At 35.1% G+C, this 23,985-nt stretch overlaps 1 protein-coding gene across 1 annotated transcript; it reads right to left on the bottom strand.

Annotated features, from left to right (window-relative positions):
- Positions 1-19,556: 19,556 nt before the first annotated feature.
- SMIM30 (small integral membrane protein 30) lies at positions 19,557-21,344 on the bottom strand. The gene is made up of 3 exons (XM_081288098.1): positions 21,302-21,344; positions 20,859-20,952; positions 19,557-20,430 (listed from the first exon to the last, which is right to left on the bottom strand). Exon 3 carries the CDS (start codon positions 20,398-20,400, stop codon positions 20,221-20,223), a length of 180 nt encoding a protein of 59 aa, XP_081144224.1. The 5' UTR covers positions 20,401-20,430; positions 20,859-20,952; positions 21,302-21,344; the 3' UTR covers positions 19,557-20,220.
- Positions 21,345-23,985: the final 2,641 nt, after the last annotated feature.

Raw genomic sequence — 23,985 nt, 5'->3', positions numbered from 1 at the left:
ATGCTGATTTTAGATCTTTTGGATAAATACTGGGGATTGGGATGCTGGGTTACATGCAGTTCTATGACTAGGAAGTTTAGAAATGTGATGAATGAGAAGATATCCTGGAGTTGGTGATCAGATTAGAAACCTTTGAAAGGGCAGTTTCAGAAAAGCAAGTCAAACTAGAAGGGATTAAAAAGTGAGGGGCACAGGCTTAAAAGCCTGTAACATCAGCCTAAGAAACACTTTGCTCTTAATGACAGTGCTGTTTCAGTGATAAAGGTCTTAATGAATTCTCTTGATATTTTATGAACAAAATTATAGTTATTTGAGTAAATAAACCACGTCTTCTTCTGGAAATCTTTAAAACTCTTCTTATATTACACATTATTTATTTTTTATTTTATTTTTTTTTAAAGAGAGAGAGAAAGGGAGAGAGAGAGAGAGAGAATTTTTCAATATTTATTTTTTAGTTTTCGGTGGACACAACATCTTTGTTTGTATGTGGTGCTGAGGATCGAACCCAGGCCACACGATGGCCAGGCCACCGCTTGAGCCACATCCCCAGCCCTATTACACATTATTTAAATGTGATAGTGTAAATGAGGAGAAGAGCAGATTCAAATTTCTTTACTAATGCCTTGTAAAACTTTATAGAGTTTAGGGGAAAAAAAAGCCCTTGGTCTGTTAAAATATTCTAAATGTTCCCATTCACCTCTGCACTGATTTTTTAGATTCATTTATGTTCAGCCAGAAGAAAAACAGAATGACTCTGTGTGTGAGTGAGTGTGTGTGTGTTGGGAGAGAAAGTAGGAAGGAGAAGAGGAGAAGCAAGTGTTGGTAAAATGATTAAGGAATGAGAAGTTAATTTAATATTTAGGTTAATGGAGAGTCACACATATTTTACATGGATTGTAAATTTTCAGGAAATAAAAATGCATTGTAATTTTTAAAACTCTAGAACTGTAAGGTTTTTTTTCTTTGATTATTCAGAGTTTATTTCAATCTTGCAGTGCATTAAGGCCATTATTATCAGTACCTGTTATTCAATAATATAAGCAGATTGGGGTTATTTAAGCTTTTGTAGTGTTTAGTTTCTTGACAAATGCACATAATTAAAATATGACTTAAGAAGGTTATCTTAGACTTTAAGAGTTCCCATGTTGACTCTCCAAAACTACAATCTGATTTTCATTTCTTTTAATTTTTAAGCTTTATTATTTTTTTCTTTATAAAAGCATAGCTTTATAAAACAAAAACTAAGGCACAAATCAAATTTCACACCCCTCATAAATATGGTTACTACTTTAATGTGGTTAACATTTGGTTAAAATGGAAATGTGTTCTTTTCTGCCTGACTTTGCATTAAAAAGAACTTTACTACATCCTTGAGATAGCATTATTTCACTCATTCAACAGATGTCTTAGTCTCCACTAGAATACCAGAAGATAAGACCTATAATTTATCATTGTTCTTTCTTGGTGATCCAAAGAAACCTGCCACATAGAAGAAGCCCCTGTACACTTTGGTTGAAAGGGTGATTATGAACCTACCACATAAAGGCTTCTATACTAGGTGCTGTGAGGAGGTTATGAAAGGAAAAAGATAGTGACACAGGCTCCAGTGAACTCTATGTTTTCCTTACTGGAATAAAGTTAGGGTAATTGTATTATGGGTAGAAAAATTTTCTTGGCCAAGGATTTTATCTGGATTTGGGGGAGCTTTATTTGCTTTTTAGTCTTATTACATTAGCATTTACACAATTCTTATTGGCCTTACTACTCAATAATTTCAAACTATTTTCTAATAATGACGACTCACATGCAGATATGAGCCTAGAGCAGATATCGTAATGCTTTGAGCTCCTAACTTGGTGCTAAAATACAGTACAAAGTATCTCTAGCCTTTATCTGGCTTTGGACTTATTGTCTTTAATATTTTAATAACAAAAGAGTGGCATATACTTAAATAAACAAGCAAAAACCAATCCAATCTAATATATTAGCACAGAGGTAAAAAGCTCAATAATACAAAAAAAAAAACACGATTCGACGATGAATACTGTTGAATTATATTTGGTATAAAGCTGTCTCTGTAACAAAGTGAACTTCATTCTGACTTAATATATAAATAAACCTAATTTAAGATTATGTTCTTGCAATAAATACCTGAATTTCAACCGGTGATAGTGGCTGAGCCTTAGCCAATCACAATCTGCCAGTTAACAGAGGACATCCATATTAGGTAAATGCCTGATTTATGACCAATCAAGCTGTTTCTACAGGGCACTTTTTTTCCCCTGTTTATAAATATGGCCTAGATAAGTTGCTGGGTGGAGCTCTCCAAACATCTCCTGGTTCTGAGTACTGCCCAATTCATGAATCATTCCTTGTTCAAATAAACTGCTAAATTTAATTTGTGTGAGATTTTCCTTTTAATAATATTCTCTGTTCTGACTTTGCCTGTGGATTATTTGTAATTTTCTATAGGACAAATGAAAAAAAAGGGATTGAAACAGAAGCTGATCATTTAGCTAGAAAAAGACTTTCTAAGGATCATATTATTCTTGGTAAAAATCAGCATTTTCAAGGGGGAATGATGGCCAGCGTCTCTTTGCAGGAGTTCTTTCTGTCCAGGGGAAACCAAGCCACCATAAAACTTACAATCTCAGATAATTAATAAATAACAAAACAGAGATACTCAGAAATATATTTATATAATGCGAAGCCCTGGAACTAGACAAAGGGAAAATGGCTCTGGTGGTTTATTTAAGGGGGTACATCAAAGGCAGGGATAAGGTTTCAAGGGCAGAGTCTTGCTTTTTGATATCTTGCAGTCAGCCGGTTGATTGACATCTTGGCAGGTCACACCCATCTCAGGCGCTGTGTGGGCCACGGCAGAGCAGGAAAGAGATTCACATTGTCCCTGGGCAACTGACCAGAGGAAACATCCACTGGCCATTCCCAGAAACCTGAAGTCTCTATCCATGAAGCTTCCATGTGCTGCGACCCACATGCAACCCACGTGATCTGTTTTTGCATTTTCTTTGCATTTCTTCTTTTAGAAGGTATGGCATTTTTCTTCTTTACCAGGCATAAACTAGAGTTGAATTAAGAAGTTATTATAAAAATTGCTGATTCATCTTATTAATGAAATACAACAACAAAAAAATCTACCACCCAATCACTCTTTAAGACCTCTTGGTTTGAACAAAGGCCAGAGATGATGATAGTTTGTAATCTGTAATAGGGAAGTATAGAGCAATATTTCCCCAAACTGAAAATACAGTAGCAGCTCACTTTGAAAGGAAAAAAATAATGACTAGGTCTGGGTATGTAAAATTTTTCTGAATAGAATTTGGATGGTATCGCCTTTTTCCTTTATCTGATCTAAAATCACAGCATCCTGTATTGGCAGTTGGTTTGTGATTTATAGCAGTTGTTTTCTGGCATGGCTATAGTTAATAGATCATTAATCATTTCCATGAAGTATAAAGAATACTCTTGCATGCATGCATTAAGAAAAAGGTCCCTTTCTTATAGAGATTGAATATACCAAATATTTTATATCCATAATCTTTAAAATCTGTACTTCTGTTGGTTATCTTCTCTTTAAATGTCATTGTGCTACCTATAGGTGTCAGGTGAACAGGCTTAGGGGGTATAGGTGGGAATGTACCTATGCCTAGAGTCCAATACTTGAAGTATTTTTTTATCTATAGATTGTATATCCTTTAATAACAATCAAGACTGCAGACGAGAGCTATGATTCTAACATTTTCAGAACTAGTTAGTACTTGTCTGAGCAAACAGCTGTTTAGGAAAGCTGAAGGACTACAAATCAATATTAGGCATCTAAGTAAATGATTTGTCCTCCTGTGAAAATTTTCAATGTGGAAATTTCTGGCATTTTCAGTTAGTGGATTGTCTCTTCCAGTCCCTATGAGGTTGTGGCATGTAATTCCAAGACTGCCATTTTGTTTTACTTGTGTCTAGCCACAGGTCTTTTTAAGTTCCAGGTCTTTTCTGGCAGATTAGTTCTAAGGGCATCCTGGGTATCTTGCAATTCTTTCTTAGTAGATCTGATCAATTAAAGTAATTTCATCATATAAAATTAAAAATTCCCTCTCAATCAAGCATTCACTAGTTCAAGTACATTCTGTATGCAGTTACAAGTATACTATAGTCTAGCTTTATATAGAACACTTTCACATATACTGACTCTTTAATACTCAAAATATTTATAAGTGCCAGAGTAAGGGATTAAAACCTTGTTGGCCTAGAGATGAGCCCAGGGAGTCTTTTCCATTATGCTATGCAGCCTCTTCAATATTCAGCCTCCATTAAACCAAGTCAGTGCATTGACCAATCTGCTCCCTTCCTACAACTTGGTACTAAAATTTGATTTCAAAATACCCTTATGAAAAATATATGTAAAATCACACTATTATCTTAGGGCCTTTCAAGTCTTCACTTTCCAGTTAAGGATTTGTTTTTTTTCCATTCATGTACTGTTAGTTCCTGTGAATTCTAATGGGAATTAAGCACATAAATCCTTGAAACACAATTTATATACTATGAATCCTGCAGAGATGGCAATTTGGTATGTAGTCTATTTGTAATCCACTCTATAAATGGTTTGTTTTTTGTGTTATATGGCATTAAATAGGTGAGATTCTTGCTGGGGTTCCATAATGAGTCTTAATACTGTTCTATAGAACATACACAAATTGACATTTGGTGAAGAAATGAAGTGAACTTTTTATCTTACAGCTAAATGATGATTTAGCAAAAAAAAGTCAAGAAAGTGGGATTTATATATGGCAATGTCACCCTAAAACTGCTTGATATTAGCCTGCTCTCTGTATAATTTTGTTATTTCATAGCTCTATGAAGACAAAATCTCAGTTTATGTTGATTGTTCTTGTGTCCTTGGTGCCCAGAATAATGACTGGCACATGATAGGCACTCAGAAATTCTTAGAGATAAATACATCAACATTTCTTTTTTAAAAATCAGCAAAATTAAGAATTAAATCACTTTCTTTTGCATCTATTTGTCCTAATAAATCTTTGAGCACACATGGTACTTTGAAAATAAAGAATAACATCTTCCTTCTACTCTGGAGCTGTGCAATATATTATGGCTGAAATCTTTCTCTTACAATATGTACAAATATTTTTAAAGTACAATATGTTGTAAAAAGTCCCATGTCAACAGAAAAACTTGCAGTATCAAAATTATTGAAATATCACGTAAAATGCATAGTATATGTGCATATACACAAATTTGAGGGTGAGGTTTGTATCAATCCTGAGTAATAGGATAAAAACTTATTCACAGTAGACAACCCACTTGATCAATACCCTATGGTGAGGAGTTATCAAAGCCAAAATCACATCTTGAATTTTTATCTTTTCCTGGCTGGTGATACATAAATATACACATACATACATACATACATACATAAATTCTTCTTTAAAAAAATATTTGTTTAGTTTTAAATGAACACAATACCTTTATTTTATTTATTTATTTTTATGTAGTGATGAGGGTTGAACCCAGTGCCTCACATATAGTAGGAGAGCACTCTATCACTGAGCTACAATCCTAGACCTGGAAGATACAGTCTTGAGACACTGGGCAGCACCAGTGAGCTGCAGCTCCTAGCCAGCCATGCCATCACCAGAATAAACTAAATAACCAGAACTCTTTAATGTGCATTTATTAACTTACTTAGTTTTCACAAAACCTTATAGGATGGGTTCCATAATTCCATTTTATTGGTGAGGAAATCCATTTTATTTGAGGCATAGAGACATGTAACAATTTGCCAAGGTTAATGGAAAATTTGGTATTTGTGCTACGTGACTTAACTAAAGAAGTGGTAAAATCTGAAATTTAATTAAAATTTTTGACACTAAATTTTACATACTTTCATATACCATAGTATTTCTAGATTCTGAGCCAGATCTATCCATAGATAACTTAGTGTTAATCAAATAATTTTAAATATTCTAACCAAAATAAAAAGTTGAAATAGATAAAGTTAATTTTAATAATATATTTTACTTAGACCAATATATCCAAAATTGAATTATGACAACATGCAATCAATACAAAAATATTAAAGAAATATTTTACTTGTTTTTTTCATCAATAGGTTTTCAAAATTCAGTATGTATTTTACAACATTCACAACACATCTTGATTCAGATTAGCCACATTGCAGTGTTCAAGCCAGCTCTTCACCACCATGTTTAAAGTCTTTGGGTATCAATAAAAATAATGAGGCCTGGAGAAGTAAATTTCCATAGTCCCAGAGTTAATCAGGTGCATAAAAGTTGTTAGTGACTAGACTTGAAGAGAGAATCAATTACCAAGACTGTGCTAAAATTTCAGCAGGTCTACAGTGTAACACTATTCCTCTCTGATGCCTCTCAGCAACCTGTCACATCTAGACCTAAATAATCACAGCTCATAGTACTGGGTTGAATCTTTCACCGTGAAGGTCAGACCAGCTAGTTTTGTTCTCCAGTGAAATACTTGTTAAATACAATGCATTTGTTTATTTTTGCAAAGTTGTATGAAATGTAAAGAAAGCAAAAATTTTAAATCCCCACCAAGCATTGGAACACAGAAATTTCTACCATTCATATATTTTCTCTGTTTAAATACAAATGGGCTGTGGAAAGTGTATTATCACAATGTACTTCAGTTTGAGAAGAAGTTTGAGATCCCATAACCTTAAGAAAATGTCTCTAAGGGACATTTTCTGATTTCATTACATTCTACTCTGGTCACTTACAAGTTAATTATTCTAACCTCCAGTTGATAGCTAGAAAATCCAGAGTGTTTATTTTTATCCTAAATTTATTCAAACCATTCAAGTTATCGAAGCCAGAAGTGATCTAAGATAAATATTAAGTAGGAGCCCAAAGCAAGAGTTTCTTTCTCTATTATTATTTTCATAATTGTATTGCTAGAGTCCATAGGATTTGAATTTTAGATCTATGATAGGCCTTATAAAGTCACCAAATAGTGATATTTGAACTTTTTTTCATTAAGGTAGTTATAATGGTTTAGATGTGATGTTTTCCAAAAGTTCATTTGTGAGACAATGAAAGAAGGTTCAGAGGAGAAATGATTGGGTTATGAGAGTCTCAACCCAATCAATGAATTAATCCCCTGATAGGGATTAACTGAGTGGTAACTGAAGTGGTAGGGTGTGGCAGGAGGAGATAGGAACTGCGGGCTTGGCTTTGGCATATATATTTGTATCTGACAAGTGGATACCTCTCTCTCTGCTTTTTGATCAATATGTGAGCTGCTTTCCTCTGCCACACTCTTCAGCCATGATGTTCTGTCTCACCTGAAGCCCTGAGGAATAGAGATGGGCTTCTAACACCATGAGCCCTCAAATAAACTTTTCTTCCTCTACAGTTGTGCCAGTTGGTTCTTTTAGTCACAGCCATGAAAAATCTGACTAAAACAGTAGTGATACATTTTTTTTTTCATATTGTTTTCTTGGAACCCAGTACCATGAGCTGTGGTTATTTAGGTCTAGATGTGACAGGCTGCTGAGAGGCATCAGGGAGGAATAGTGTCTCAGGACCAAACCCTACATTGTAGACCTGCTGAGACTTTACCACAGTGGAGCTCTTGTGAGTGAAGCAGGACTAGAACTGGGCACTGGAGCCATCATCTGCTACTTTTTTACTGTTTGATTTGGTGGCTCCCAAGGCATCTCTGTAGAACCTAGGCACATGATTAACACAGTTGTAAAACACTGATTTAGTACCTGCATTTTTTTTTCCTTGCCAGGTTAATGATAGCCCGAGACTTTTAGTTTTAAAATATTTAATCTTTTCAAAAGTTGTGCAGGCACGAATACTAGAGTGAGAAGAATCAGTGGAAAGAATTACAAAGAAAATAAACCAAGGTAGGTAAGAATTTTAGCCTGAGGACAGGGGTAGAACAAGCTCATTGTTGGCTGCTTTGATCAATGTTCATACACTCACACAATGAAATCAGACAAGGCATCCAGTTTTGACGGAGATGAGTTTAATTTTAGCAAATAAATATGAGTTAGTATAACATCATCTAGAGAACTAACTAGTCTTAAATTTGAATCTGGAGAGTCACAGCTGGCTATATAGAAGTTGTGTATTAATAGTGAAAGACCTAGGGCCATACACCAGAGTCAAGAGACAGGCAAATTCCCCAAGATAGGCAGTATGGAGAGAAGAGAAGATCAAGGTCCAAGACTTTAACCAATGAACATTAAAGTATCGGAAAAGCAAAAGAAAACAGTTAACAAGACAGCAGAAGAGTAGTAGAGAGATAAGAGGGAAAGAGTCCAAACATTCACAGCCTCTCCTTTTGGCTCCTTTGACAAAACCACTATCTTCTCTTCCTAAATCCATTAACTCTGAATTGATCTTTCTGTAATACCCTTGCCAACCTGTAGTTTATCCTCCAAAGCACAGAGTAATTCATTAAAAACATTAAATTAGAGCATACCTCTTTATGCCAGAAACCCTCCACGGCTTCTCATCACTTTCAGAATAGAAGCCAAAGTCCTCATCATGGCCTATGCAGTTTTTGGTCCTCTGGTAACACTGAGACCTCATCTACAGTCTGTACCTTTCTCACTGGTTGCCGTTCTTTGAACACACTGAGCACATATCCACTTCAGGACTTGCTGTTCTCTGTGTGTGCACACTTTCTTCAGCCAGCCACGTGACTTAGTCCATTACTTTCTTCAGATCTCTGCTCATGTATCACCTAAGAGAGATACTCTTCCTGACCATGCTCTGTAAAGCAGCACCCCTCCACAATCCTCCCTTCCTATTTTCTATGGTGCTTTATTTTTTTTGGTATCCTATAATCAATTCACATATACTTGTTCTTTTGTTTAATGTCTGTCTCACTAACACGTGTAGGAGTCTGACATTGAATAGATAATAATTGTATAAAATATAATACTATAAAAAACAAAAGAGCAGGTGGTCCCAAGAAGGAATCAATGGGGTCAAGTACATTAGAGAAGCCACAAAGGAAATTAATGAGAAAGAGGGTATTTGAGTGACTTTCAGTTACCAGTGTTCCTGATGATGGAGAAAATCAGAAAGTGTTTCATCTTTATTCAGAGTTAAACATCTGCTTTCATAAGTGTGTTCATGTACATTTTATGACATGTAATTTTCCAGCTTTATAATATTGAAAAACATCTTTCTCTTCTCTTAATGCAGTGATTACCTTAAAACTGTACTGTGGCTTTTCATCTTTGTATTCTCAGCATTTGGTACATTAACACAGCTAAATAAATGAATGAATTAAACAAAGAGAGAAGGGACAAGAAGTATATGTTTAAACAATGGTTTTAGACTGTTTAAAGGAAAACAACATTGGAAAATGGCTTAACTGGATGGTAAGATTTCCTTCATCAAGCTTATGCATATGGGAAAGAGAAGATCACCAAGCTACGGAAATAGCCTTGCTTCAAATCTATCTCCATCCCTTACTAGCTATGTGATACTGGGGGAAATTACATCCTCTTTGTGCCCGAGTTTTCTGTGGGTACTATGGAGATAAAGTAGAACCTAACTCATAGATTTATAGTGAGGATTAAAGGATATAATTATGTTTGTAAAATATTCAGTACAATATTTACACATAATAAATGTTCAATAAATGTCAGCACTGTTGTGTTTATAAAATATCCAGCACAATAAATGTTAGGCAATTTTATTATTATCACATAACCAGAAAAAATATTTAAGTGTGTGTGAGTGTGTGTGTGTGTGTGTGTGTGTGTATGTATTGGGACAGTGAGTGAGATCAGAGGAGCTGGGTAGAACCAAGTCTTACTGATATAACATAGAGAGTTGTCTATTTTACTGATAGTGAGCTGTAATCAGTTTGGGCTACTATAACAGAACACTACAGACTGGAAGACTTAAAGAACAGAAATTTATTTCTGTAGTCTAGAAAGCCCAAGATGGAGGAGCTGGCATATGTAGTGTCTGTTGAAAGCCTTCTTCCTGGTTTGTAGAGGTCTTATCCTTGGATCCTTACATGGCAGGGAGGAGAGAGGGAAAAGAGAATGAGGGAGGAAGGGAGAGAGAAGAGAGGAGAGAGAAAGAGCACATTCACAGAAGAGATGCCTAGTCTTTTATTTTTATAAGGGCACTAATCCCACTCACTGGGGCTGCACCCTCATGATACAATCACTTCCCATAATGGAAAGCAAAGTATAGTTCAGAGTAAAGATCAGTGATGTGGAAGGGAATAGACTGGAAACAGTGGTACCACTGGAGGATAGAGGAGCAGAGGTAGAGGGCAGTAAAGTTCAGTTAGCATTTGTCTTTTTAAGTAAATAGGGGATAGGATATCCTTTTCTCTCACTGTTTCGACTCTACCTCCCTTCTCTTCCTTCCTTCCATCCGTCATTTGTGATTTGTGATGATGAGTAGAAGTGCTGACATTTACTTTAGAAACAAAACAAAACAAAACAAAACAAAAGTATACCAACCGTCTTATGCCAGCATTATATGCAAAAATAAAACACAAACAAGCTGGACACAGAGATCTTAGTATAAAATCATGAGTGCTCATCCCTCACTTCTATTTTATATTTTTTGGTAATACTAATTTGAATTTTATTTTTATTTTACTTGTTTTATTTGTCTGGCTGCCAATGTAGATTATATTATATTCTCTCAAATTGAATCCTTTATTTTGACATTTGAATTATTTGGACTTTTTATACAGACAGAGGTCTTAAATCAGCCAACAAATGTTTACTGAGTGCCTCTTGGTGTCAAATGCTTTACCTTGGATATTCAAGAATAATGCCAAACAAACAAACCAAAAATCCAAGTATTTTGCTTCTAAGACTATTGCTATTATGTTGACATGATTAATTTAATGGACTGTAAAGTAAATCTTTAACCTTGTTTTAAGGAGGATCAACCTTCAGTCACATATTGTATATTTAATGGTGTATTTTTGCTGCACTGTCTATCCTAGACTCCTCTCTCCCCGTTTCTGGTATTTATCCTTCATCCTCTACCCTAGTCCCAATTAGTAGTTCTAAATGAATGTTCTTGTTTAAGGTATAGACTCCAAAGTCACAGTAGCATTAAAAAGAGGGAGCCATAAAACTTCTAGGTCTTCCAGACCCAGAAGAGTCATCATTAATTGTCAATTTCGGATATCACAAAAAGTCCTAAAGAGTGAGCAATACATATCCATTCTGGTTTTTGTGTTTTCTGCTGGCTTTCTTTAACTCATGTCATCTATCAAGGAACTGTTTCTGCATTTTTTTTCCAAGCCTGGCCCCACTTCTGAGTGATGTGTTTGGCAAAGACTTTCTTCATATTTCACATATTCCAACAAACAGGAATTCTTGTAAGTCCCTGGCAGTAGACTACATATTTTGGGTAGACAATTTCTATTCATTTATAGTTTCCTTTAAGAAATGAGGTCCAGGGGCTGGGGATGTGGCTCAAGCAGTAGCGCGCTCGCCTGGCATGCGTGCGACCCGGGTTCGATCCTCAGCACCACATACCAACAAAGATGTTGTGTCCGCCGAGAACTAAAAAAATAAATATTAAAAAAAAAAAAGAAAAGAAATGAGGTCCAGGGTGCCTTGCAAGTGATTTTTCCAGTGCCCTAGAACCTCCTGGCAGCATTGTTAGAACAGGGATCCTTATCTTCTTGACTCCATTGGGTGCTCTTTTCATTATATCACACAGCCTTTCCTAGCCATAAACTTCTGTTGCTTAGCAACATAACTGAGGAAAGAAACTCTACCATGTGTTGACAACTGTGTGGCTTAGTGCTTATTATTGTAATAATGATCAAATTAATAATATTTATAGATAGCTATCATTACTACTGACCACCCACAATAAAAAGTGTAGGGGATCATCAGACAAATGGTACTTGATTGAAATTATGAAAATAATAATCATCATCTTGAAAATGACAATTCAAGAAAATGTGATATTTCTTTCACTTCATATGTTGTGTCCTTTTTTTGACCTTCTTACACACTGCCCACTATAAAAGTACATAATGACTCTGGGCCTTTTCTGTGACAGCAGATTTGTTTATATCCTCTCCCTGGACAAAGCCTTTCTTTCCACACCTAGAATTCACTGTCTTATAAACCTAGACCTCTAGCATTTCTGGTTCAGTAATGTATAGTCGTCTCAATCACTTTCCACTTCAGAAAGGATATTTTCTGGAAGAATGGAGGAACAGAAACTTTAGAAATATATTTATGTACATATTTGCATCTACCAAATTATAATTTAAAAATTAATATTTACAAGTCAATTTCTAGGCTAGAACCAGTTTCAAAGCATATGAAAATCTTTTGGGTACTTGGTAGGAACTGCTAATTTTGCTTATTATAGTGCTGTCAATAGTGTCAACATAGTAGAAACCACCAACATGTCCAGCATTGTCAAAGGAATGGTTTTGGAATATGTGATGGTAAATGTATGGAATGGAATATTATTTGGTGTTAAAATATCCATGAAACACTTATATGTTAAGCAGAAAAACCTATAAAACAAAGTAACATGTATGATCTAATGCAATCTTATTAAATTTATGTATGTGGGAGGTGATATGCAAAAATGAAAATAGTTTTTCTAAGGGCATATGAGTAATTTTGTTATTATATCACATTATTATATAATATTGTTGGTATAATTTTCCTAGTTATTAAAGACACACATTACATAGTGTAATAACCAGTTACTATGGTTCTGAGTTACAGAAAAACACTGTTTTCATTGCTTTGAAATTGTCATTTTATCAGACTGTAAGCTTAACATTCCAAGTAACTTAACTTCTTTAGGCAGTATCTTCACTTGTAGGTGAGGATAATGTGAGCTCTGTGTTCTCATTCAGCTCGAGAATTAGCTTACCCAGTGCTCGCTCTTCCTATTTATGCTCACCCACCTCATTCACACAGAGGGTGCAGCTCTGTATTACTTCTGGCTCTTTCCAAAACCAAATGCTCAAAGATGAAGACTTCCCTTCATGGTGGGGGTGAGGTGGGGCAGAATTATTCAAAGGAGTATGTCACAACCTAAATATATCTTGAACAATGACAACATCAGTAACGTTCATATTTCACTGAGGGCTTATTTTACAGTGGCCAAAACATTTGGATGAACATGATTAATAAATTTTAATGTTTGTTATACCTCTAGTAATACCTGGGCCCTGAACTGACTTATTTTGTAGGAAGTCTTGGATGAAAGATTCAACAGCAAGATGAAATCGTGGAATGGCTCCTTGATATTCCATTTGCCATGAGGGGTGGTGAGAATCGTATTTGAGACTCTTTATGTGAAAGTGTCATCTCTGGAAACGTAGATAGACTTTGGGTCTCAGGTCTCTCTCTACCCCCTTTTTTCCTATTGTCTGATAAGGTATTCTCACTTGAATGAAATGTGTTTTTTGACATCCTCCATGATAGTAGGAGCTAAGAACTACCATGTGTTGACAACTGTATGGTGATTACTTCACAGAGGAATCACTCTTACAGTAAATAGGAATTGACAACTGTTCGTTCATATTTTATATATAAATGTTTGACTGCCCAACCTGCAGTGTTATTAAAAAGTAATAACATTAGCTTTAACATCATACCTCTGTCAACATTTTGACTTATTTATTCAATGCTACTATATAAATTTGTTCTTTACATGAGCCAGGTGTGATAGCCCATGCCTGTGATACCAGTGGCTGGGGAGGCTGAGGTAGAAGAATTGTTAAGTTTAAAGCCAGCCTCAGCTACATAGCAAGGCCCAAGTAACTCAGCGAGACCCTGCCTCTGAATAAAATATAAAAAAGGGCTGGGGATGTGGCTCAGTGGTTAAGGCCCTGGGTTCAATCCCTGGTACAAAACAAAAAGAATTTTAATACATGAATAAACAAATATGAACTGAAACTTCTACAGACCAGACTAGGTGTACTAATATTTGTAATGATAAGATGACATAATCTTAAGATATTTAAGACATAGGTGATAGGTACAGTCCTAGATGGGAAGGAAGGGGAGTAGTAGGACTGGTGACAAATAGGGATACTAAATATATAAGAAACCATAAAAACAAGGTTGAATGAAATATATTTAAATAATACAATAAAGAAATATTTCTCTCAACATGTAATATTGAATAATATTGGCAATCAAACTCAGACATAAGAGCGGAGCTACAGGTAAAAAACAACGCACTACAGACTCTGGAAGATGGATAATATTAATTCATTTTTGGAAGGCTTCATGGAGGAGATGAAATTGGTCAAATATATAAAAGCTGAGCCTGGAGACCTGGCAAGGCACTTGACTCTTATATCTCTGGCAGCCTGTTTTGATGCTAGAATATAGAATGAGTAGAATGGGAAGGAAGAGAGCAGAGGAGAAAGTCATTCTGTGCGTCATCATTCACAATGGTGCATCGTTTCTCAATGAAATACTACACAGAACATTAAATAATATAATAATGCAATGCAAATTTTAATAGTGTGTAATCATTCAAATCAACTGTGTCCTAATACTTATGAAAGTTCTCTCAAGAAAATAAAATCTCACAATGAATCTCAGAACTGTCCTTTATGTAAGATCTGAAACCTTAATAGTGCTATACTTAAGAGTGAGGCTTAATGAGAAGTTGCCATGATGCACCATGTCTCCTGTCTCCTGTGCTATATTAACTTTGTAACATCTATTGACATATGTCAGTCATTATGCTAGAAGCTGGGAATATGGTGAATCAGAGATTCAGTTCCAGCTCTCATGGAACTTAGAATCCTGAGATGGGGTGATCAGTGTGTTTGAGAAAAAGATAAATTGACACAGATTGCAATACAGTGTGATGTGTGCCTGATAGTAGTAGTAAATAGTGCTATGTGAGCATACAGAGATATATGCAACCCAGGCTGGAAGATTGAGGAAAATTGTTTTAAAGAAAGGATATTCAAGCCTAAGGAGTTGGAACTAAACCAAGTGGACTGGGGAAAACTAACCAAGGCAGAGAAGCAACCCAGAGAAGAGAGGAAGTGGGGAGATTATGGAAGGAGGAGAAGAGGAAGGAAGAGGGAGAAAGAACACATGGTGCTTCTTCCACAGTGTTTCCTAGGAAGTGAAAAAGATTTAATACAAGGTAGGTGAGAGGTTGTGGATGTACATGAGACTGGGAAATAAGAGGAGAAAATAAAGGTGGATCAAACAGTGCTTTTTTCTTGACTTAAGGAATTCCGATAATGGATTTTTAAGATGGGAAGAAACAGGATCAGATTTGTGTTTGAACAAGTTTACAATGGCTAGGGTGGTGTAGTCCTAGTTATTATGGAGGGAGAGGCAGAAGGACTGATTGTGACGAGGAGGTCAAGGCCAGCTTGAAACACTGATTCTTTTTTAAAAAATAAATTAATTAAAAAATAATAAATAAATAAATAAATAGATAGATAAATAATTTGGAGACGCATTCCATACGATTTGGAGATGAACTGCATATGGAGTGTGAGGGGAAAGTGCCACACATCTCTCAAGTTATCTATCGTGGCCGCTGAGAAAATGGTGTCTGTTAACTGAGTCTTATCTGCAAGTGTTATAATAAAAGAACATGAACTGCAAAGGTTACTCATTCCTGGATATTGCCAGGTTGACATCAGTTCTTCCAGTGGGAATGGCAAGGCTACGGTTTGGTTTTATTCTTTCTTCTTGAGACAATCCCTGGTCATATTCATTCAGTACAGAAATGAATTGCCCCCACGTTATTGAAATTAAAAAATGTACCAAGTAACTGTTTTTCAGTGAGAAGTTCAAAGAGAAAATCAACTATTCATTGCTTCTATCTGAAAATGGATAATTGCAATAATTTTAACAAATTAGACCTTATTATTTTTGAAATTAGGAAAATCTTTTTAAGGAGCTACAAAATTACACTAGGAGGCCTCTTAGAGACCACCGACATAACTTTGATGAAAAAATTGTGAAGGTTGAATTACTGGTTCAATTATTGCTTCATAGTTCACGATTTTTTTTTGAGTATTGGCAATGTCTTGCAAAGTGTTGATTAAACAAGTGAAAGTTAGCACATGTTATCCTAGAACTCATAAAATTGTTTTTTTTTTTTTTTTTTAGAGAGAGAGAAAGAGAGAGAGAGAATTTTTTTTTTAATATTTATTTTTTAGTTTTCGGCGGACACAACATCCCTGTTTGTATGTGGTGCTGAGGATCAAACCCGGGCTGCACGCATGCCAGGAGAGCACACCACCACTTGAGCCACATCCCCAGCCCTCATAAAATTGTTTTATGTTGGTATCAAAATGTCCTGGTAATTTTTGTGGCAAAATGAAAGGGTTGTTCTGATGAATAATATGAAATAAAATGTGGAATAGTTTCTTAGTGATCTTGCTTGCTTTTAAATTCTTTTGTTAAGTGATTTATGCACATTTATCCAGATCATAATTATCTTGATTAATATTAAGAAATATAGTATTTATAATCCCAATGTTTAACAAAGTGCTTCATGATTAGCCCTTTATAAATAATTAACCCTCTTGTATACAAAATTTTATAATTTCATTTTGGATTATGAAGTGCCAGCTAATATTTTCAAAATTTTAATCATACATATATAATAGATTCATCAGAAATATAAGTAGTATTATAGCTCTGACACTACAAATCAATGAGAAATCAAACTACATTTGTATGTTTTTGCAGTAATCACATATTTTTCTGGTCTTTGGCTTTTTTTTTTTTTTTTTTTTGGTACCAGGGATTGAACCCAGGTGTGCTTAACCACTGAACCATATCCTAGCCCTTTTTACTTTTTATTTAGAGACAGGGTCTTGATAAGTTGCTCAGGGCCTTACTAAATTATTAAGGCAATTTGAACTTGGGATCCTTCTGCTTCAGCCTCCAGAGCTGCTGGGATCACAGACATGTACCAGTATGCTTGGCTGGTCTTTTGACTTTTTACATTTAGATGTTAGATGTATATTATTTAATCACAAAAATTGCTAAAATTTAGAAAAAAATTTAAATATGCTATTCTGAAACATGTATTGATTTGTTGCTATTTTCATTTACATGTGAAAATAATGTCTAGAATTAGGTAATCCAACTAGGAACTTCTTTTCCATTACTACCATAGGAAACAATTAAGTTTTATGTTGCTTATATTTTTGTGACAGGGAAGTGTATTTGGACCATATCTGCTCTTCCTAGATAGGCAAAACCAAATTGCTGCAACTCCTTAAATGATCTGAGCACTTAATGCTAAGCTTTTTTATGTTATTTAGGAAAAAATGCTTAATACAAATCAAATAATACAAAGTCTCAGCAAAGAAATTGAAGATACTAAGAAAAATCAAACAATAAATTCTGAACTAAAAACATAACAGCAGAACCAGTGAATTTGAGGATAGAAGACTAGAAATTACCCAATTTAAACAAATCAAAAAGGGTGAAAAAATAAAAATAGTTTTAGGGACGCATGGGTCAATTAAGTTCTACCACTGGATCACTTTAGTCCTAGAAGGAAAGGGGAAAAGAGGCTGAGGAAAGTATTCGAAGAAACAAAGAAAATTTCCTAAATTTGGGAAAAGATCAAAATCTAAAAATTCAAGAAACTGAGTGAACCCCAACCAGGATAAACCCAAAGACACACATGCCAAGATACATAAACTGAAAACTATGGACAAAGAAAAGAATCTTGAAAGCAGAGACATTTTTGGCATTAAGGAAATAGATTGGTTACCATAAAAATGACAGAAAATAGAAATACAATGATCTTGACTTATTCACTTTTTGATATCAATTCTTGTCTTCTGCCTTTGAAGCTGAATTCAACTGAGCTAACACTTATACATCATTTACTTGACAATAGGCATTAACAAATTGTGCTGGGTACCTTAGGGATATTTATCAATCCCATATTGCTGCAATGGTCCACAGTAGGTCATTATCCGTCAAAGTAAATTATAAAAACTTTAGAATTAGTAAAAATCTAAAAAAAAAAAAAAAGAATGCAAGAATAAAAATTTGAAATTTGGGATTACTGAATGAGCTTCAGCTCTGTGAACTCCCTGAAATCAATCTAATAATTCTAGTATGCATGAGTATTTTTCTAGGGCAAAGGACAATACCTTTCACTGCATTCTCCAAGGCGTTGGTGGCCTATAAAGATTAAGAGCCATCATAAGGGGTTCCGTTCTTTACAGGCAAAAATCATATGATCTAACTTAGGTTAGAAATAATGTTATTTTTAGAAGATATGTAGCCTATCTTATCCATTAGAAATTCTCGAATGCTACCTCAAGAGAATTCTCTACTTTAAAGGGGAAAATAGAAAAGTGAGTTTTCTAATTCATCCTAGGCACATCTAGACATACACATTCAATAAAAAATGTTTGCTCGTAGTTTTATTTTGAACATTGTAAAAATCAAACCGATTTAAAATGTACCTAAGCTCTGATTTCTTTCATTCCACTGAAAAAGTTCAGACCTGCAAGGAAAAAGCAGCAGCCTCCCTAAACTGGTATCAATGGGCTATATGGAAGAAAGGACAATGGTTCTACAACCGGTATTATTCCTTTTTTTTCTTCCTTTAAAAAAAAAAAAAAAAAGAAAGTAGCATGTACAATCAAGCTGCTAATTACATAACGTATAACCACCAATTTATCTGATTAAAGAATGTTAGTTTTCTGATGGGAAAAAGAAAAGTTAGGACAATCATAAATCCAGAGTCTATGTCTTTATAACACAGGCTTCCCATACTCTTAACATCTCCCATGAAAGTCATGTCCATTTATATTTGGAGAAATTTCCTGTTGATGGAATTTTAGCAACTGTTGCCCATTTTTTGATGTCATCATTTCTGGAGAACTAGAGATTTGACAATGCATTTTAGGAAGACACTTGATTACCTAATAGTGAAACTATACATTAATTTGATTTACAATTTTATGTTGGCTGCATCTTCCAAATCTAATGAATCAGTGAGAACCTTTGTTCAACATGCAATTCCAGGATCTATCCTGCTGCTATCCAATCAGGTAAGGAACCTTGGAATCTAAAAGTTTTGTCAAGTGCCTGAAATGATTCTTGGATTCTAGCAAGTTAGAGAAGTCTTGAACTCATAACGGCATATATATTATCTTATGTTGAAACAAATATAGATTGTAATCTAATTTTCTGGGTGAGGCAAAAGGTCTGCATTTCCTAGAGAAAAACAAACCCAGTAATGTTGGTATGAGGACCCTTTAAGTAGCTACGCCACAAAAGGATGATTCATTTTACTGGTGTGCAGATTAGTATGGGCCATTACATTTTTCCTTCTGTATCTGTGAATTTTCTACGTGGAGTCTTTTCTTCCTCATTGCTGCCCATTTCTTATTGATTGTGTGTGTCTTCAAGCTAGTGTTGTAGTCAAGATAAGGAAACCTGCCCTTCTCCATTTGGTTATATAAAAATACACACACAAATTAAAAATAAATAAATAAATAAACAGAAATGAATAGCACACATTAACTTACAACATAATGAGCTTATATTTAATACAGTAATTCTCACCATGGGGATCTTAATTAATACAAAGGCCGTTTTGCTTACATTGAATCTCTTCCAATGTCAACATAACAGTGGCTTTTTTTAACATTAATTTTTTTCTCCATTTCAATATTAGATGCATTGAGTACATTTTTTCCAAAACTTTGTTTTCCCCTAAAGATAAACATTTCACTTTTGGTTATTTGATATCTAAGTACAATATTAACTTGGGAGATAAAACAAACATGTAATAAAAACATGGAGAAAAAGACTCCTTAAGGACTCAGGAGGCAGTGATAACTCAACAGTGGAGATTTGTTAAGAGTCTGGGCAGGAGATTCCTCCTTCCTATTTCATATGCTTTGAGAATTCTTAAAACTACTACTTCTTTAAATTTACACTATCCCACATCTTTGACCTTTTTTCTAAGCAGCAAATACAATTTATAGGCTGCAGTTTTCAGTGCATTGTTTGTTATAAAGAAAACATTTTTTTCTTCCATTTAACAAACATCCATTTGTTCCCATTTCATGGGAAACAACTAAACAACACTACTTTTCACTGGGAAATTCACAGAGTAAAGCTCAGGTTTAATCTGAAGAAAACAAGTTTTCAGGGCAAAGTTTGATTCAGGAGGCCCTTGAAAGTTACATCTGTCCATTCCGCTTTCGTGCATACACACCAAGACAAGCACAAATGCCTGTAATGCTGAGAACCACACCTAACAAGAGAGCGATTGCATCTCCGGCTTCTACTGCTTCAACAACTGGCAGAACCAAAAGCAAGGAAATGAGGACTAAGAGCAATTGTGTTGAAACTGAGGTCATGATGCTGGGATCTTGAAGACTTAAAGGTTCCTAGAAATTAAATACGGAAACAAAAAGGAACCATTACAAATTTCTACCTTTTCAAATTACAATATACACACACAAGTAACAACCCACCCAATCCCTTAGAGAGTTTATGAATTATTTTGATCCATCTCACTTTACAATGAAAAAACAGGGAAGTAAAAGACAGAAATCTGAGGTTTATCTCATGACAACACCTTATCCCCAGAAATTCTACAATAATGCCATCACTATGTTCACAAACCAAAGAAACTGAACAGCTGCAGACAGTTAAGAACAAACAAAAGAAATGCACAAGACACCGGGAAACTTAAAATATCCTGGTGACTAAGTATTACATTTTCCCAAGGTCTCTCTAACCTAGGAAATGAAGGCAATTCTGGCTAAATCACACAACATATAACTCGGTGAAGTTGTGAGAAATTAATACTTACCAACGAAATGGCATATATAAAAATCTATCTGACTTGAAATATTCCCTTTTTGGAGCTCCGGAAGCTGAGGCTAAGAGAGTACACGTGACACCGCCTATTAGAGTCGGGAGAGGGATTTAAAAAATAATTATTATTTTTATAATTATTTTAAAGAGGAAGCTAGAGTCAGGGCAGAGCGGGGAGTCTGTATGGAAGGGAAAGAAACAGTTAATGAGTAAAGAAAACAGTTTATCTAAGAAGGGGTAACTAGATTTAAAGTTAGTCAGTTCTTCCACACAGAAAAAGCTAAAATAAACCGAATCGAGAAGCAAGTTCATTGTAAGACTTGATGTAAATATCTGAAAAAGAATCCCTCCTTGGACGCAGCAAGGTTCAAACTCTTCCGTTTTGCAAATACACACTGGGGCAATCCACGAATCCCCTGGAGCTGGCTCGTACATTACCTTCCGGGAAGCAGCCATTACAGGAATGGTGAGGAGGGCGGAGTCTCCGGACTACATTTCCCACAAGCCCTCTGCGGCCGACTCCCGTGATGCCCTGGCGCGCTACCAGGTGACGGGCTGAGGGCAGTGGGGCCAGCTCCAGCGGGACGCGGGGAAGCTTCTTCACGGGACTTTTATGCAGTGTCCGCATTTTAGAGCTAAATGCAAGGTTAGTGTAGAGGCCAAAAGCTCACCTAGAAATTAAAAAAAAGAGAGAGAGAGAGAGAGAGAGAAAGAAATGATAATGTTTTCTGCCCAGTTTAGGGTTTCTAGACGCACGAGCAATTCTGTCTTTTTCTTAGGCTGCAATAAATCAGGGTGAGGGAAGTCCAGGAGAACTGTGTGTTTGGGACGCTTTTAAGCCAGTGAATTCCAACATTTCTGAAGCAGGGACATCTCTAACCACATTACAATTGTGCCCTCACATAATTTGGAGTGAACATACTTTATATACAGTATGTGTGTATATGTGTGTGTGTGTGTGTGTGTGTGTGTGTGTGTGTGTGTATATATATATAACTATTCTAATTATCCATTCACAACACCATATTAAAAATATATATGGTGTTGTGAATGGATAATTATGATAGTAATGCATTCCACTATTGTCATGTATGTAAGAAAAAAGTTTTAAAAAAACAATTGTGCCCTCATTTGTTGCTATTATTTTTTTAACCAATGGGGAAAATAAGCGAGTTAAATAAGACATTTGAGGAAATGTTAAAACCATTTGTGGTGTTAAACGGACCAAATTTAGGAACTAACGTTTGAACCCAGTGAACATCTCTTACGCTTCAAGTTACAGAGTTTTGAGCTTGTGTTTTCAAGAGTGCACTACCCTCATTGCTTCCTAATCATGCTTTTGTGAGACCTCCGTCCCAAATATTCCCCAAATGTTTGTATGATGTCAAATTATTACTTTTAAACCACGCTGAACTTTTTGCATATGTAAGCCTTAACCCATTTTGTAAGTTTCTCTTGAAGTTATTTTAGTCAGCTTTTTCGCTGCTGAGGCTAAAAGATGACTAGAACAATTGTAGAGGAGGAAATGTTTATTTAGGGGCTCAGAGTTTCAGAGATTTCAGTCCATTGACAGATGACTTCATTACTTGGACAGGATATCATGTGGGAAGAGTGTGGCATAGGGAAGCAGCTCACGATGATATAAATTTCTAGTATAAATCCAGCAAAGATTTATATTCCTGTTTCCCAATAGGCACCCAGCAGATGCTTAGTAACACTGGCTAATGATTATTATTTGATTAGATAAATGTACCAAGACAATTTTAGAAGAACAAGAGGTGACAAATAAACCAAAGCAAGGTGTCTGGCAAATAGGAAGTCTGAGGATAACTGCATGAGAATGTTAGCATTGCTTCTCTAAACTTGGATTATTTTAACAAGTTCTTGCTAATTGCCTCATTTATATTTTCTTAACATTCTGATATGAACATTCAGATTTTTCCCCCTATATGTTATTTCAGTCAGCTAAAGTCTCCAGACTAAAGTAATTCAGACTCATTTGTAAACATTGAACATAATGGTTTGGTTTTAAGTCTGAAGAATCTATAGATGGTGAGATGTTTTTTTTCTTTAAATTATTGCAGTAAGAAATCAATTAATGACTTAGCCTATCTGCAAAAGGGTTGTAGAAGTTTGTACAAGAATATTTTGGGCCCAAATAGTTTCAAAGTATAACTTTTTAAATTTTCGTAATCAGCACCCACCCCAATTAGCTGCTTTAGCAAGAGTAGTGCCATATATGCTTTTTTTGATGTCTTAATGTAGTCCTCATTTTCTAGTTATATGCTATTTTAGTTCTGTTTTCTCTTCTCACTACCCTAACTCGTCATTGTTTTTTAAAAAATTACTAATTTGTTCAAATTCTTCTACTTTCGTTGCGTAAGGCAGAAATCCAAACTACTTATCAAGATCCACAAATCCCTACACATTTTGGCCTCTGCCTGATGCCTTATGATCATTCACCAACCCATTTCATTCCAACCACACTCAACTTTTGGCTTTTTATCTTAACCAGCTGATTTTGGTTTTTCGCTATTGACTTTTCTCTTTCTGTTTTCTCTACTTTCCTCACAGATGTCCGCTTGTTGTTTTTCTCAGCCTCATTCAGGTTTCTGTTCTAACTTCACCTCCTTCTCTGAGCACCTCAATAAACAACAAAACAAAACAAAACAAAAAAACCTCTGCCATATGTCTCTGTTCTCTTTCCTTTTGTTTCTACATAGTGCTTATCACAACTAAAATTGTATTATACATGTATTATTTTATGTGTTTCATAGGTTAATAAATATAGTAAAGTGAAAATTCATTTATATTTTATTTACCATTAAGTTCTTAACTATTGTAACAGTGCCTAGTGTAGATACTTAGTAGGTATTTTATGAATGAATTGGTGGATGAGGTTAGTATAAGACCAAAATTTGATTATTGTTAGTCACTGTTACATTGTTTATAGTATAACCTTATATGTAGGAAGTCTGCTATTGGACTAAAGTATGAAAATAATTAGACTAAGGTTATTTTGAATCTTAATTTTTAAAAGTTAATTAATTTATTTTAATTAGGTATATATGCAAGCATAATGCATTTTGATTTATTGTACATAATTGCAGCACAACTTTTCA

The sequence above is a fragment of the Spermophilus citellus genome (assembly GCF_964194105.1).
Source record: "Spermophilus citellus genome assembly, chromosome: 3".
NCBI classification, from domain to species: domain Eukaryota; kingdom Metazoa; phylum Chordata; class Mammalia; order Rodentia; family Sciuridae; genus Spermophilus; species Spermophilus citellus.
The sequence above is the reverse complement of the archived record's forward strand: the minus strand, read 5'-3'. Positions and strand labels throughout refer to the sequence as shown.